The sequence below is a fragment of the Artibeus jamaicensis genome, unplaced genomic scaffold (assembly GCF_021234435.1).
Source record: "Artibeus jamaicensis isolate MK-2021 breed Jamaican fruit bat unplaced genomic scaffold, CSHL_Jam_final contig_233, whole genome shotgun sequence".
In the NCBI taxonomy this organism is placed as follows: Eukaryota; Metazoa; Chordata; class Mammalia; order Chiroptera; family Phyllostomidae; genus Artibeus; species Artibeus jamaicensis.
In genome coordinates, this window is record NW_026521486.1 from 23941160 (window position 1) to 23958876 (window position 17717).

The 17717-nt window shown below is 36.3% G+C and overlaps 1 protein-coding gene across 1 annotated transcript in view; it reads right to left on the reverse strand.

The window, feature by feature from the left end:
• Positions 1–9315, reverse strand: part of LOC128626900 (uncharacterized) — a 45412-nt gene extending 36097 nt beyond the window's left edge. Inside the window, exon 1 of the mRNA XM_053662180.1 lies at positions 9162–9315. Within this exon, the coding sequence (XP_053518155.1) occupies positions 9162–9315 (154 nt within the window). The remainder of the gene's footprint in view (positions 1–9161) is intronic.
• Positions 9316–17717: the final 8402 nt, after the last annotated feature.

Genomic DNA, 17717 nt, shown 5'->3' on the forward strand with positions numbered 1-17717 from the left:
TGTCATTTTCTCATTGAATTGACTTGGCTAACTTGCTGCACACAGTGCCACTGAGCCTGCGATGACACTCTCTTCTAGGCTTCTCTGCCTTTGGCACTAAGACAGGAGATCCACGGAGTTCAGGTGATGCTTCCCAGGAGCCGTGGGACCAATTGCAACTCCTGACATGCAAGAAACTTGGGAAAACTGCTTTTCTGCTGTGAGACTTGATTCAATTTATACTACTGTGAAATGAGATATACTAGCTATGTCTCCAGGTTCAGGAGGGCTTTCCAAACTGTACCTCTACAAATACACATGTTATTTACATTTGTGCTGGTCAAATCCTGGCGCAAGGAGAATGTCTGGTCTAGCTGTGGTGCCCTTTCATTCATTCATTCATTCATTCATCCACTCATTCATTTTACAAAGACCCCAGAACACCTTCCACATGCCAGGTATGATTTTGGGCCAGCAACTCAGAGGTGTAGAGGGTTAAATGTCTACCCTCATAGTGTTTCCATTCTGAGACAAACAGGATATCAGCAGGTAGTTTTATGTATAATTCTTCACGGTAATAAGTCAGGATAAAAATCAAGCATAAAAGGAAGGGAGAAAGAAGACCTGACATAGAGGAAAGCCGTGTCCAACAGGGGAGGAAAGGGTTTTCTAAGAGGGAGCCTGTGGGCTGACACTAAAGGACAGCAGAGCTAGTGCAAGAGTGTTGCAAGCAGAGGGCAGAGCTAATGTCCAGGCCCTGAGGCACAAACAGGCTTAATGTATGTGAGTGACTTTTAATAAAGTGAGGAGGCCAGCACAGCTAGAGTAAGTGAGACACAGGAAGGTGAAGGTGAAGGTGAGAAGGTCACAGCCACCCTGTCCTGTCAGACTCACTTTCCTTTCATGCACAGGATTTTCTCTCTCTTCTTACTTGATGCTCAGCTGACCAGAGTCTGTTTCCTCATCTATAAATCAGGAAATCTACACCTATCTCATATGCATATACATGTGTAATTTTGCATGCATTGTAATCCTAGGACCACCCAATGGGTTATATAATGATTATCTTATTTTACAGAGGAGGGAACTAAAACCACCTGCACATCCATTGCTTTTTAATACTTCCTCCTTTTCCATTTACAGGTATATCTCTTGTATATTATGCTGTTACTTCAAAATAGGGCAAATGGCAAGGACCGTGGCATTGAGACCTAAATGCCATAGCATGTATACAGCACACTTGGGGGGGTGTACGGCACACTCGGGCCGTTTTGATTTTAGATGGTGGGTGTCCAGCACAGGATCAGCCACACAGGAGTTTCTAAAAGTGTGTATGTAAAATTCCAACGGTGGTCTCTGACTTGAAAACCCACACAAGTGAGTTTCTAGATGCAGCAAGGGGGAATACCCACAAAAACTGAGTTTGTGCCTAGATTTCAACTGCATCACACCAAGTCCTCATCATCACTGTCCCAGAGTCTATTTGTCAGCTCCACTTTCCGGACCTGAAGCCTGAGGTCGGAAGACGGCCTAAGGACAACAGTTAGGAAGTGGCCCTTTAGAACTTCGGACTGACATGGTGGGACTTCCCCAACTGTTATCAGACGCCTGAGGTGGGGAAGTGGTAGCAGCCTGCCATTCAGGGTGTACAGTTGCAGGGTCACCTACCCACCTCTGCAGGCCTGGGCCTGAGCACAGTGGGAGTCAGTGTAGGAAAGGCCCTTCACCCCAACAATCACTCACTCTTTGAGTCGTTCTGGAAATGCCTGTGTTTAACCGGCCCGCCTTGTCACTGAGGATCCTTGGAAGCAACATCGACTAGAAGGAGGAGAAGCTGATGAAAGGGCTTGGGTGAGAGTTGAAGAAACATCCAAAACGCAGGACTCCCCTTCCTGCCTGACACAGGTCAACCTGCAGGGCTTGTCTGAAGACTGCAAGTCGACCTGCAGTCAACCGCATTCACGCACAGGGCGTCTCTGTCCTGCAGCCTGAGGCCAACGTGCTCTTAGGTTTGCTCAGTGTGAAAGGAGCACAAGGCCTCAGGTAGGGGATGGACCAAGAGGGGGAGCAGGATGAAAGCAGATCCCCAGGCCGTGGAGTCTCCAGGCCATTGGCTGTGAAGCCCCAGGACCTGAGTATCTTGTCAGGATTGGAGGAGGGGCCGTGGGGAGCATGACTAAGCTCTGCCCCCATCCTGTTCCTCAGGTTCCTGATTGTACTAACTGTGAAAGGCAGAACCTTGACATTCTGACTCCTCAAACCTCAGGGTCAAAAATCCTATAAATTCTGGCATTTTCCCCTTTTCTTGAGAAAGACATTTTAAGATAATGAAATCTTAATGGCACAAATAACATGAGTATTTCTGCTCTTTAAAAAAATGTAATAAAGCCCCAAGTGCCCATTACTGGATGAACAGATAAAACAACTATGGGACATTTATGCAATGTAATACTACTTGACAGTTAAAAAAAAAAAGAAAGTTTTACCCTTTGGAACAGCAGGGAGGGACCCACACAACATTATGCAAAGTGAAATAAGCCAGTCAGAGAAAAACAAGTACCATATGGTTTCACTCATATGTGGAATCCAGCAAACAAAGTGAACACAGTAAAATACAGACAGACTTTAGACAGAGAGCAAGATGACAGCTCTGGTGGAGGGCAGTTTAGAGGGTGGGGGGATCAAGGAAAAAGGACTCACGGTCATGGACAAAGTGTGGTGATTGCAGGGAGGTGGGGTGTATATGAGGAGTAAAATGGTCATGGAGAAAATACAATTTAAAAAATAAAAGAAAAAAATATATATAATGAAGCCCCCTTTGCCTACTCCCCTAAATCTTATTCTCCTCTCTGCCCTCTACAGTGCTAATCAGCTGTTAGTATCTTATCCTCTCAGAACTTCCTGTACATACGTAGCAACATATATTGCCTTAGAAAATATAGTGAGTAGTGGCAATGTGTCAGGACCTGCCGGAGTGAAATGTTGTTCATGATTCACAGTGTGTATTTCAAGGATCATAAGTCTTTAATTTTTCATTGCTAGCTTGTGTTCAGGTTTATACTTAGAAATGTATTTTGGACCTTACTGGTCCAAAATAGTGGTAGCTCAGCAGATGCAAAGGTTTGCTGGTTCGATTCCCAGTGAGGGCACATGCCTGAGTTGCCGGCCAGGTTCCCAGTGGGGAACACATGAGAGGCAACCACACATTGATGTTTCTCTCCCACTCTTTCTCCTTCCTGTCCCCTCTCCCTAAAAATACATAAATAAAGTATTTTTAAAAAAAGAAAAAGAAATGCATTTTGATTCAGCTGCTTTTAGTTTTTTCATCTAAACATAGCCCATCTCTCATGTTGGAGAAAGTTACTCTAATACACTCCTCCCCATAACTTTGCTCCTATGTTGATGACAGTATAAAAAATAATCAAACATAAACTTTTATTTACTGGATGACAAAAGTTAGAAAACACAAAGTGATTTTTAATTTCACAATTAGGGAAATACAACACAAAGAATATTTTGAAAAATGTGATACCACCCACATTATTTCCCCCCTTTCCTTTTTTAATTGTTGATACTGTTACAGATGCCCCCCATGTTAAATAGATGATAAACATTGTATGCTAACACTAAAATGTTATGAACATTTCCCTCTTTTCTATATTTTGAATGTGAAAAAGTATGAATACTTAAAAAATTTGTTTTGTTCTGGTTGTCAATTGAAGGCTACCTGAGGATTACGATAAATAACAGACTCTTGGATGTACTGTAAGTTTTGATGTTTTTGTGTTTATCTACAGGTGTGTATTCTTGAAATTAAGAGAGATTTTAATAACCAACAGAAAGCCAACAATGCCTCTTAGTTGTATTATTAATTATAAAAATTTCATATTAATTTTTTATAGATTTCAAATTATTTCAGAGTTAAATGAGGTAATATCTCCGAGTGCTCAGTACAGTGCTGACATCTTGCAGGTATTCAGTAATCTGGTAAATTAACATCTAAAAATTGGGCAAGGTAATTTGGATAGTGATATATAATTATAGTGAACTCTGTTCAGTTGAAAGATGTAAAAATTATTGAAATATTTAGACTAATGGGGCAGGTGTGTTTTAAGATGAAAATAATTATTGCACTGTATCATTGGTTGAAAAAATAAGTAAAGTGCTGTAAAACAATATAATGAAAAAATGGTGAAGAAGTGAGTCAGACTCTTGACTTTCTAATTAACTGGAAAAAGTAGTATTAGGGAAAAAATCATCAGAAGGACTTGCAAGTGTGAGAAGTTAAGGTCTAAGCAAATAATTTCAAGGTCTAATAATCCAATCACAATGCCATTGAGTGCTGAGCTTGCCAGTGGGCTGTTTGGATGAAGTCTACAGCAGTTGGGGAGAGAAGAACAAAAAGGAGAAATGGCTATTACAAAGCCAAAAAGGACAAGTACCTAGAATATAAAAAATCATTCCTCTTTCACAGACTACTGATGGCTGTTCTTCTATTACATTTATTATGTCTGATCATTTCCATAAAAAGTTGTTCTTATACAAAAATCTCGTGCCTTTAGTCATCATTTCTCCATTCTGGACCTCCATGAAAAGTTTTTTGCAAATGTATAACACCCAAGAGTTTTTCACATACATCAAATCCACAATTGAAAGGTATTTTTACTGTGCTTTTACTGTTAAATGGTGGAAACACATAAAACTATTTCCACCCTTTTCTCCTGAGTGAGGATCCATATCTTTCAACTGCATTGTCATTGTTTCGCCAGTGCACCGTGGGCTGTGCCGCATCAGACCACTAAGGAGGGAGCTAACACATTTCTGTATTTTATAATTACAGTGCTGAGTACAGGGGAAGGGAACCCAAACTCAGCAAAACCTAAAGTTTTGTCAGAGTATACCCTATTTATGCTGGAATGTACAGAAAAACAGACTGTAAAACTTTTGTAGAAAAATGCTTCAAAGAATAAAACCACTGAATTTAGATGGATTGTTAAACAACCAGAGATTGAGTGGCTCTCACTCCGATACAATTTAGGCCATAAAACTTTACTAATCAAACTCTCATTCAGATAAATATGTATACTCTGTTAATGTTTATGTATTTTCATGCAACTGATATTATAGTAGATTACAAGATGAATGTAAATTTTTCATTAGGTATTATTTTCTTTTGGAGCACAAAACATTAGTGTCTGTTATACAGAATATATTTAGAGTCTTATGTACTCTTTGTCAGTGGTCATCAGTGGTAATAGTGGTCTTTTTTTGCTAAGGCTTACTTTATATTCTGTGCAAAATTAGCATGGGCCTTTAAATTATGTTTCTCACTCATCTCTGTTAAAAAAAAAAAAAGACAGAAAGGAACCAATGTCTCTGTGATAAAGGATGCAGATAGTGAAACCTGAGGCTTAAATGCGAACTGTTTTCTCATGTCTTCATATGCAGCTGAGCACTACTGAAGGCTCTTGAGAAACAAGGGCAGATAACATAGGGAGCCCAGAAGGATCAACTTCTCCAGAAGATGCACATCTAGTCCATCCACCCACAGAGGCTCACCTTTCTATTTGGACCAGACTCCACTGGAGGGAAAACTCTACTGCACTGACACAGGTATCGCCAACTAGATCTATGGTTGTGGCTCTCAGCCCATATCATTATTATTCCTGCCACTTGATTGCCTATACAGAGCACAGAGAATAAATTCTTTTTTTTAATAACCAATACATTCAATCTTGTAGGCAAATGAGCTGAACCGTTAAAGTTCAAAAATTACTTTTCAAGTGAATTAACCTTCTATATTCAGTGTTCCTAGTTTAACATGGAATATAACTGATAGTTTCCTGTTATATCTGTTGAATTAACCAAATGCATCAATAGAGTAAATGGTCATATCAAAGAGGACAGGATATGAGAAATTAAGTAAATGTTTAATTAATTATTCATTTATCTTGCCTATATACTAAGATGTCTTTGTATTTCACATCTACCTCTGGACTTTGCTAATTTATGTGATGTTTGTTCACATTACTGATATAGTCCAGACTTGGTAAAAATTTTTAAAGGCATTAGAAATGTATGTCTGTAAATCACATTTTCTTATGAGATGTTATCTTGTGGCAAATGATCGAATGGCATAGTGGATATTATGAACACACAGAGTCCTATATATTTTTAGTCACATCATAAAAGATAAGGGAAGCATAATGCTGAGAAAATAAAACCAAGTGAAACGTGTTCAAGTTCCTGGTACACTGGGAAACTAGTGAGAATAAGAATTTGAATTCTTTTCAGTAAACACAATTTTATTTCTATACATTTCTTAGTTGATTACTGAGATCATTTTTAAATACTTGAAACAAATTAATTACATTTTTAACATTGACAAAGTTTCAAATAAGATTAGTTGACTTGAGCCCACGCCTTCCAATATTATGGACTCACCCCATGGGAGTACGGCTCAGTCAACCTGTGTCCTAACTGTAAGACATTCATTTTTCATAGTACATCGGGAGAGATGACAACAATCTCTTAACCAATTATAGGAATCAAATTGTCTATGAATCATTAATAAAAAGTAAAGATAAATAGAAAAAGATATTAGGAGAGATCATGGAGATATTTGCTAATAACACCATGTAACACAATATATTTTTAAAATATAGATGACTCATAACATTTTTCTTGAAATTTTGGAGGATAGGAAAAATTGTTTAATGTTTTATATATATTTTATTGACCATATCCATGTTAACCTTCTACAATAAATTAAATATTGTAATTGGGTAAGTCCAGGCATAGTTGGTGAAATGATAATACTCAAGTATGGTAAGAAAAATGGTAACTGATCATTTTGAGAAGGGGAAAGAAAATAATCAAAGGGAAGAATATCCCCTGAAAAAATATTGCAAAAGTAAAATCATTCATCAGTAGTTAAATGGTATGAAATACTGATTTTAATTATACAGGGACAACCTAGAAATGACAGAAACTGAAAACTAATTTAAAAAACTGACAATTCCTGTCTTTTAGAACTGTACCTCAAAAATTTTCAGAAATGAATGAAAAAAATACAACATACGTATATTTGAAACACCTTCCTTCCAAAAAGCACATGCAGAAAGAAAGTGAGTATTTTTCCCAATCCCTATTGAATTGTCATTATTTTCTCTTTATTATTAAATAACTTTGCCAAAGATTTTCTTCATAATCTAGCACATGACACTTTATGTCTAACATCTGTTCAGGATTTTACCATTTCAAAGATTTACCTGATGGACTTTACCTAATAGGAAGAAAACAATTACATAGATGTTTTTATTTGGAAAAATCTTAGTCAACCACCTTCACACATCTTAATAACCTCCTTGTTTGTGAGAATAGTGTGAATACAAAGCAATGACCACATCTCTCTTTCAATCTCCAGAGATGGAAGAGTCAGTAGTTTACTCAGAAGTGAACAAATCGACTTCAATATCCAGTCAGACAACGAGAACGAGGAGTAAATCACCCAAAGGAAAAGGTAAAATTGACGTAGAGGGCCCAGCTTACATGTCCTCTAATTGTGTGAATGTAATTCACCTGTCACAAACCACTGCTCGGTGTAACTGAGTGAGCCTGCCCAGTTGCATGAGGCTTTTTAAACCATATTCTATATCTATACTCCTTCAGAAAAGCAGTGTGGAAAACTGAATATCCACGTAGAGTAGACTCCAGGCAATTAATGTAGTCTGGGTGCTGTGTATGCATGTGCGTAACTGAGCAAGTCAGGTGGGAAACTTATTTATCTTCAACTTGTTTGGAAACAATTGTGAATCTCCTGATGTCACTATCACTCACTCTACAAAGTTGCAAGAAACAGTATATGATGAACATTATTTGATACATGTTTTTTATTATAATTTCTTCTGTGCAGTTGGTGAGGATAATCCTAATATTAAATAACACTAGTAAGGAAGGCTCCAAAGAGAACATTGTTATATGTTTACAAACTTTTGATATTACCAAAATAAGAAATATATTCTGGTAGTTGATCAATAAAAGTGATGTATACAGATATATTTTAGAAGTGTATTTGTAGTTTTAAAATGGAGTCTATATGTCTAATATTCCACTTTATATTCATAAATCATTTAGATGATGCAGGGGATAATTTTCGTCAAGTTAGAACATGTGACATTCCTAAGAGAAGCACAACAAACAGAAGAAGGAGCAGAATGCAGACATCCAATAATCCATGCATTGTTGTTTCAAACTGTTCAGTACCACACCCAATTAATAATTCCAAGTTTGAACACATCCAAGACATAGGATCTTGAGTTTCTTAAAAGTGTCCCTCTGAACTCTGTGTTTAAATTCAGTCTTGTCCTTGCTGAGTTACTCAATCTCTCTTTTTTCTCTCTGGGCAGCGTCTTCAGTTCCTTTTATCTGGTGTCTCACTGTAGTGATTCTTGGAATCTTCTGTTTCTTTCTCCTTGTTACAACTGGAATTTTGGGACTCATGGGTAAGTTCAACCAACCCTGTGCCCTGAACTGTGTACCTAGTCCCCTAGGACTTGCTTCTCTACTAGTATTTCTGTCCTTCTAGTTCCACTCTTATGATCACCACTTCTATACAAGAAACCCTTCCACCTTCCCCACTAAAGTAATCACTTGGCCATTTGAAAGTTCTTGAAAACTTTTGATTTCTTCTTTACTCATAAATACTGGATCATATTCAGGATATTATCAGGAAAGCTCTCTTGGGGTGTTTGTGATGGTCGATCATGCTGTGTACACATTCATTTTCACTCTCCTCTCTGGTGCCTTCTTACAATAAGCTGTCAAGCCTCCTTGGTTTCCCCCATTGAATCTTTAGTGCGCAGCTCAAATTTACTTTGTAAATGGTTTATTCGTGTAAACACCTACTACAACATAACAATATATTTTCTCTATACTTTTGAAATTGCCTCTTAAATTATCCTGAAGTCCACAGACTTCAAAATACTCTTCTCCAAATATCTCTGACCATGTATCCAAATGCCAAGAAATCATTAGATATTTCATTCTCTCCTGAATTATGGTAAAACTCCATTATTTATACTTGCTTTCATAATTTTAATCTTTGTCAGTCAAATGATTTCCAGTTTAAACGCTCCTATCTTGAGTTTCAAGTAACTCTAGTTCCTGTGCTCTTCCCTCACCTTCTCTAAGTTTCTCTGTCCCAGCATCTCTGTCTGTACACTGTTCCCATCTCCAGGACTGCCCTCCGCCTGCAGCCTGCCTCTGCCAGCGAAGATCATACCGACTCCTCAAACCCATTTTATTAAATATTGAAGACTTTTCTAAATCCTCCATGATTAGTACCTAATTACCTAACCAAGTGTTAATTCTCACTTTCAAAGACTCATTTTGTTCACCTTTTCTTATTTTCATTTTGTCATTTTTATGCTGGATTAGGGTGTCTGAACCTCAGCACTATTGACATTTTGGTGGGGTAACTCTTTGTTAGGGATGCTGTATGTGAGTCATAGGATATTAGCAGCATCCTTGTCCTCTACTCACTAGAGGGGAGTAGTTACATCTAAAATGCCTCCAGATATGGCCAATGCACCCTGGAGGGTAGAATTATCCCCCGTTGAGAACCGCTGCTCTGGATCATTTTGCTTTCGTGTTAGACACTGTGAGTGACTCAACAATGACTCACCAACAAGTCTTGCATTAAAGGCGGTTCTAGTCCTATACAGTGTATATAATTCTCTGTGTATATTTTCTAAAGAGCACCATCCTGTTTAATGGCCTTGACTCTTAGGTTCCTGGTTTGCAAATCAAGCTCTTTGATTTGTGTGTGTGTATTTGAAATTTATTGACATATAATTCACCTATAGAATTCATCTATGTACAGAGTAATATTCAATGGCTTCTAATATATTCAAATTGTAAAATCATAGCTGTAATCAATATAGAACATTTTTATCCCCCCCAGAAAGCCACCTTAGATTTATTAGCACTTGTTTCCCATTTCCTTTCAAATTAGGCAGCCTGAAACAATCACTAATCTACCTTCTATCTCCCTTCATTTTCCTATTCTGAACATCTTACAAAATGCAGTCATATAATAAATTATCTTTTCAGAGTGGGTTATTTCAATTAACATAAGATTTCCAAGGTTCTTGGATGATGGAATGTATCAGTATGGCCTTGCTTTAAGCATCCAAAAATATTCTATTGTATGGTGTGGATAGAATATAGTGTACATTATTCTTATCAGATAATAAATTTTCAAATGTTTTCTTCCATCCATTTGGTTATCTTTTCACTCTTTTGAGGTTAACATTTAATGCACTAAAGTTTGTAAATTTGAAATCTTGCTGGTGTGTCACACTATTTTAGAGCTCACCTTGCCAGCTGATCTCTGCTGGGTTCAGCAGCAACACTTCATTACTTGTGTCCCCCATCATGTAGTGCCCCACAATCTTCCCATCACACCGAGTGAGCTCCTCTAGAACAGAACCTTCTCATTTTTCATTGTTGTATCCAAGGTCCACTGAGATGTGTAGTCATTAACTAATGTTTTTTGAACAAATGATATATAAGTGTGTAAATCATATGTTGAGAAGCCTGAAGTGGATGGAAATAAAAATGGCCCTTCCTCCTGAACATGAACTAACATATTAAAATTAATATTAATAATAAATTAATATTAGTTTAAATATAATACATTAACACATCAATAAAACTGTATGTAATATTCAGTCCCATGTTATGTTCTCCTTGAGCTAATGATGTCCAGTAAAGTTTTCCAGGGTCATCATAAATGTCAACCACAGAAACCACTACTGAACAACGTTACACAGGAAGACAATTCCATGTTGAAAAACATAACTTTCACAGAGGAACCACTTAACACAGGTATGCAGATAAATAACTTGAAGACTGAGACCAAGAAGTCTCTTCCCTGCTTTACTCAGTCACCTGATATCCTGTTCAAATAGGATTTTTTATGCATAAATAACTGCGGGATCCAAATTTAATTTTTACTTATTTGATCAAAAAAATCTACCTTTCCTGGAGATTAGATTTTATTGTTTGTACAATATTATATTTTTCCAAGTTAGTTACCAGTTCTCAAAATAATACATTTCCTAAAGAAAAACAAGTAAACAAATAAAACATCAAAGTCTCATTAAAAGATTTTCTAATCGTTACTACACCTCTCAATATGGGTAAAATCCAGAGGTACTCCAGAATTCTCTATTCTCTGTCTAGAGAATTCAAAGAAGTTGCTGTTCATTGTCAAGTCTTTGTTGTTGATGTTGTAGGGAAAATGTCAATCTTCTTAGAAATTCTTCTTAGATAATTTTTAAAATATTATGCATGAACTCGGTGAATATTTTAAGTAATATAACTCTTCCCGGGCATTAAATTTTATTTAGAAAGCTGTAAAAGGACAGCTAGATCAGGAGTGGAAACATAGAAATGAAGATCTCAAGGAGGGTTAGCAACAGGGGAGTGGGAGGAGGAGAAGGGGGGAGAAGGTACAGAAAATAAGTAGCATAGACAGTAGATAGAAAATAGAAGGGGGGACAAGAATAGCATGGGAAATATAGAATCTAAAGGACTTGAGATACATGGTCATAAACTAAAAGGGGGGTAATGGTGGGGACGGGTGGGTAGGGTGGAGGGGAATGAAGGGGGAAATAGAACAACTGTAATGGCATAATCAATAAAAAATAAATAATTTTTTTAAAAATGGGGAAAAAAAGCTGAAATGAAACTCGTCTATCTCATCAAATACATGTTTTTAGAAAGACTAGGAAAAATTTCTGTGTCTCATCCTCAGACTTTTAGGATACACACTGTTCTGGGAATATTTTTTCTTTTCAAGGAAGTAAGAACAACACATGTGAGAAGAAATGGGCATGCAGTAGAGAGAAGTGTTATTATTTTTCATGTGAATTGAAAACCTATGAAGACAGTAGAAAATTCTGCAAGGAATATTACACCACACTTCTTAAGATAGAAGATGTAAAAGAATTGGTGATGTATATTTTCTGTTTATTTTTAAGATTTGACTTATTAATTATTAGAGAGAGGGGAAAGAAGGGAGAAACAGAGGGAGAGAAACATGAATTTGTGAGACAACTATTGATCAGCTGCCTCTCACACGCCCCCAGCCAGAGACCTGTCCCACAACCCAGGACTTTGCCCTCTTAGGGAATTGAGCCAGTGAACTTTCGGTTTGCAGAATGATGCCCAAGCCACTGAGCCACACCAGTCAGGGCTGTCTATTTTCAGTCTCCCAGCTCACACCACACAGAATTTACCTAGTCATTATTGGCTAAGTATTACGCTCCAGAATACTTGAGTTTCTCTACACTGCTTACATTGTAAAGTGACTCGGATTCAGACAGTGCTCATTCTACAGTCAGAAATACATATGGAAGTTAAATTAGAATTTCATTTAATTCATCTAATCCAACCACAGTTAACATTTCCTTGATTGTAAATGTAAGGTCAAATAGAAACCAATGAGGACAAATCTATCCTTACAATATATATTTATCAAGGCTAATTGCCTATCTTATATTGGTTATTATAAAAATGTGCCTTCATGCCCTGGCTAGTGTAGCTCAGTGGATTGAACACGGGCCTATGAAGCAAAGGGTCGCTGGTTCAAGTCCCAGTCAGAGCACGTGCCTGGGTTGCAGGCCAGGTCCCCAATAGGGGACATGTGAGAGGCAACCGCACACTGATGTTTCTCTCCCTTTCTTTCTCCTTCCCTTCACCTCTAAATAAATAAATAAAATATTTTAAAAATGTGTGCCTTCAGCCTCACTGGGGAAAAAGAATCTGTATACCTCCCACAACATCAAGAAATACAGCATTGCCACTGAGCTTGAGGTGAAAAGAAAACCTTTGTATGAATTGAAGTTGAAGGTCAATTATTTGTAAATCACATCAAATTTTAACTTCATATTAGCCTCCAAAGAAAACTGAACTGTATATTTTATGATTTTGATCATTCTATTTTCCTTTGAATACAGAATTAACTTACCATTATCTTTGCAAAAAATAACATATCCTAACATTCCAGGTTAATAATAATTTAATATTCTCTCAATAATACAATAATAGACATTAAGAATCACTCTATTTTCTGTACTAGTCCCATTATACACTTACTTGGTCTTCAACAACTCAAAAGGCACTGTAAAATATATAAATTTGAAACCCATCAATAAAAAAAACCTTTGAACTCAGAAAGAAACAAATTACAAAATCTGAATTAACCTCCAACAGAAAACTACATGTATGATAATAGAAGTTAACTAGACTTTAGTGTAGTGATTATTCTGAACATACACTAAGAGCAAATCATGATGTTGTATACCTGAACTAATACAATCTCAGATGTCAATTTCCAAAAATAGAAAATTGCAATTGTCATTGATAGAATAAATTTTAGATGTTCTATTTATTTACCTGAAAAGGTAAAGACTTGCATAAAAATGATGACTATAAGGTAAGGGAGCTAATGCGATATCTTAATATCTACCTCTTCTACATAAATAAATCAGAACATTTTAGTGAGAAAAATATCTATAGTTTTCTTCAATAAGATCTATAGAATTTAAATGGGTGATGACCAGAGTTCCAGACACAGTTACATAACTATATTCATACAACCATGAATTACTACAGAAACATTAGCAAAGTGAAAAGTGTTCCCCATGGAACTTTGGGATTTTAACAGAGTCTCTACTGTAACATAGTTTGTTTACCTTCAACCCTTTTATAGACTTACAGAATTTCAAAACAACATTTTTTTCTTTTTCTTTTTTTTAAACTTTTTAAATTTAATTATTGTTCAAGTACAGTTTTCTGTCTTTTACTCCCATCCCAGCCCTCACCCCCAGTGCTCCCTACCTCCCTCCCATTTCCACCCCCTTAGTTGTTGTCCATGTGTCCTTTATACTAGTTCCTGTAAATCCCCTTTTTCCCCTGAGATTCTCTCCCCTCTCCCCTCTGGTCACTGTCCCCCTGTTCTCTATTTCAGGGCCTTTGTTTTTATTTTGCTTGCTTGTCAACACAACATTTTAAATGATGCTCTATTTAATAATCTTCTTATCAATTTTCCACTGTTAATGCATCATTTTGTTAAAAAATCTTAATTTAGGCATCCATGGATACACAGTTTTTCCAAGAATAAGTTTCAGAGTCTAGGGGTCCTAATTTTCCTACAGAGTAGCTTACTTGTTCAATAAAAACACCTGTGAAAATCTGACACTGAATGCTAAATTTTATGTCTAGACTCATATATAAATTTATTTTCTTGGTCTAGACACATATATGTATTTTCCCCCCTCTGAGTAGAGGATCTAAGCTTTTGCCATCTTCTCAAAGACGTGGAAAACAAAAGCAAAACTCAGTGTATTTTCTTTCCACCATATTTAGGAAGATCAAGTGAGAGAATATATGTGCATATGATCTGTAAAAATTAAAGTGCAAGATGAACATTATTTACTTTTTTACTTATCAAATAACTTACAGCCAGCCATTGTATATAGACACCCCATCTGACGAGTAAGGGATGTTTCCTCAAGATGCTCACTTTGCAGGAAATAACCACAGTCCCTCTGGAGCAAAAATAGACAACAACTTTAGTAGTAATCTCATACCTCTGATGCCTGGAGCCCAAAGTAGAAATCAGACTTTGATCAGAACTCGTCTTTGAGTTACCCAAATAAGTTTCAAAAGGAAGAGATTTCAGTCATAAGTCTGAACAAACATAGCTAAACTAAGAGAGTGATTTGCTGCCTAAAATATGTCTTTATATTTAATATTTAGTAACTGAATATTTTGCATCACCTATATGTTTCTATTCTATATTAGGTAATTTATAAAGTACCAAAAACTGAGATTATATTATTTTATAATTGAAATACAATCAACGGGTACTTGATCTAAACTTTTAGTTATTCAGAAAAATAACATAAAAACATTTTTACTCATAGAATATGTTTCTTTATGACAGAAGTTCATTCAAAGCCAACTGTCCTCTAAGTCCTACTACTCTTGGATTGGATTGTCCCGTAGAGAAGCCAACCATTTTTGGACGTGGGAAGATAACTCACAAGCCTCAATACCCTCACTGTTCTTTATTACAAAGTAAGTCTCCAGAGTAAAAACAAAGTAAGCAGGTCTATAATCATAGATTCTGGTTTATATTCCTAAAAATATATAGGAAAAATCCATTCATACATATATAGGCATATGTACATACATGTACCTGTACATACACATGTACAGGCACGATAGCACTTAACTTCAGTAAATGAGCACATAGAGAATTTTTCAACTTTATGCTTATACTCTTCATGAGTTATTCTTTAAGAAAACCTTGAACTCCAAGGGATACTTTCTACAAATTAAGAAAAACCTACCACCTTAACTGTGGCACAATATCACTTACTGTGTCTGCAACAGTAAATGAATATTTTACTTCATCTATATGTTTCATTTACTGCAACAGTAAATGAATATTTTACTTCATCTATAAATATCCAAGCTGTTCTATTCCAATTAAAATTACATTTCAAACTTTTCAATAAGTTGATATTTAAGGTGGTTTAAAGTTGTGTTTTGGCATGTTAAATGGCAGGCAAAAGACAAAGACTGGAACCTGTGTGAGGATAACAGCAAGGAAGATGGATGTTTCTAACTGTTCCAGACCCTCATACTATATCTGTGAAAAGAAGCTGAATGGTCGTGCTACCTAATAACGAGAACAAAAAAGCATCCACAGAAGACAAGTACAGAAAATCTACTTTCTAAAAACTCAGATTTGGGGGAGTCATAGGGACTCTGTTTCACTTCAAAATATCCTTGTGTTTTTATGGGCTCTACCAGTATTTGAGCCTCTGCATGAGATGAGGCTGGAACATTGGGTACATCACAGTAAGATTAACCAGTCCCTCCACTTCTGCCCTGTCACGTGAAAACTGACAAATCACCAGGAGTATGAGCACAGGGTGATGGAGTGTATGCATGCTTCTGATGGAGATTAGGAAACAGATTTTGTATGTTCTGTTCCTGCAACTCACACAGACTCAGCATGTAGTCCTGCAAACTTCAGTCACTGTATGTACATTGGGGCTGGGAAGTAATGCCATCAGCCATTGAAGGTATTTCCTGTAAAAATTGTGCATGCATTCCTGTTTGATTTTTTGCTTTTTGAGAGAAAACCAGATACTGGAAATAGAATAGCATCATGAGCTAGATATGAATTTGAGATCTGCACCGAAACTAAAATATATTCTCTGGTAAATTCAAACTACTGACTCTTAGTTTTCTTATTAGTAGGTAAACAACCAAACTGTTGTTGCAAAGTGACTAGAGCATTAGCAGTGTATTTAAATTCTATTTGCTTGCATATTTTCAAAATTCAGCATCGTCGGTCTGAAAAACTATTTCAATAAGAGTGTAGGATAATTTAAGGTGGTTTAAAGTTGTGTTTTCCTAATGAATAAATCCCAATAACCCTTATTCATGTTTTTTGTCAACCATACATCCACTATATTAAAGTATTGCTGTGAGTATTTTGCCTGTTTCTTTGGGTTTTTTGTTTTCTTATTATTGAGTTATGATTGTTGTCTATACATCTTAAATTCTAGTATTTTATCAGGCATGTGTTTTGTAAACATTGTCTTCCAATCTTTCATTTCATATTTTATTCTTTTAACATTGTCTTAGAACAAGGATATATATATATCCTCTTGGGAACTGCCTGTTCCAGTTCTCTTCTCATTTTATAATAAGGTTATTTGGTGTGGGGGGGGGTGGTTCTTGTTGCTGAGTTGTAAAAATTCTCCATATATTCTAGATACAACTCCTTATCAGGTACATAGCATTTCATCCTCTCCATTCTATAGATACCACTTCATTGTATTGATTATGTCTTTGATGAAGAGATTTTTAAAATATTGATGTAGTGCAATTGATTAATTTTAACTATTTTGTCTGTGCTTTGGTGTCATATGCAAAAACAATCATAGCAAAAACCAACATGATGAAGATTTTTCTGTTTTCTTCCAAGATTTTTTTAATGTATCATGCATTTAGGTCCCATCAATTTTGAGTTAATTTGTGTGTGTGGTATAATATTAGGGTTAAGATTCATTCTTAAATGTACAGCTTTTGAATATATGGCTTGTGAATATACAGTTTTTCCAGACTGTCTGTTGAGAAACTGTCCTTTCCCCCATTGAATTGTCTTGGCACACTTGTTGAAAATCAGTTGACCCTGTATAAAAGGGTTTATTTCTGGACTCTATGTAACATCCCCTTGGTCTGCATACCTGTCTTTAGCCAGTTCTATAGTATGCCTCTTTTAATTAGTGTATCTATGAAAGAACTTCCATACCTTACATTCAATAATGGATAAAGAAAATAGTCTCCTACTATTATTGTGTGTGTGTTTATTTTTTCCCTTCAGTGTTTGCTAATGATTGCCTCATACATTAGGAGTTCTGATATATTTATAATTGTTGTGTTCCCCCAGCAAATTGACACTTATGGCATTATAGAATGTCCATCATTGCCTCTTGTATAATGTTTGTCTTAAAAATCTATGTCACTTGCAATTACTCCAGTTGTTGTAAAGCCACTTTGATTGATATGTTGTTGTATATTCAATGGTTACATAGAGAGAATGGGGGCCTGGAGATTTCTACTAAGCCATATCAATGAAGGACTGC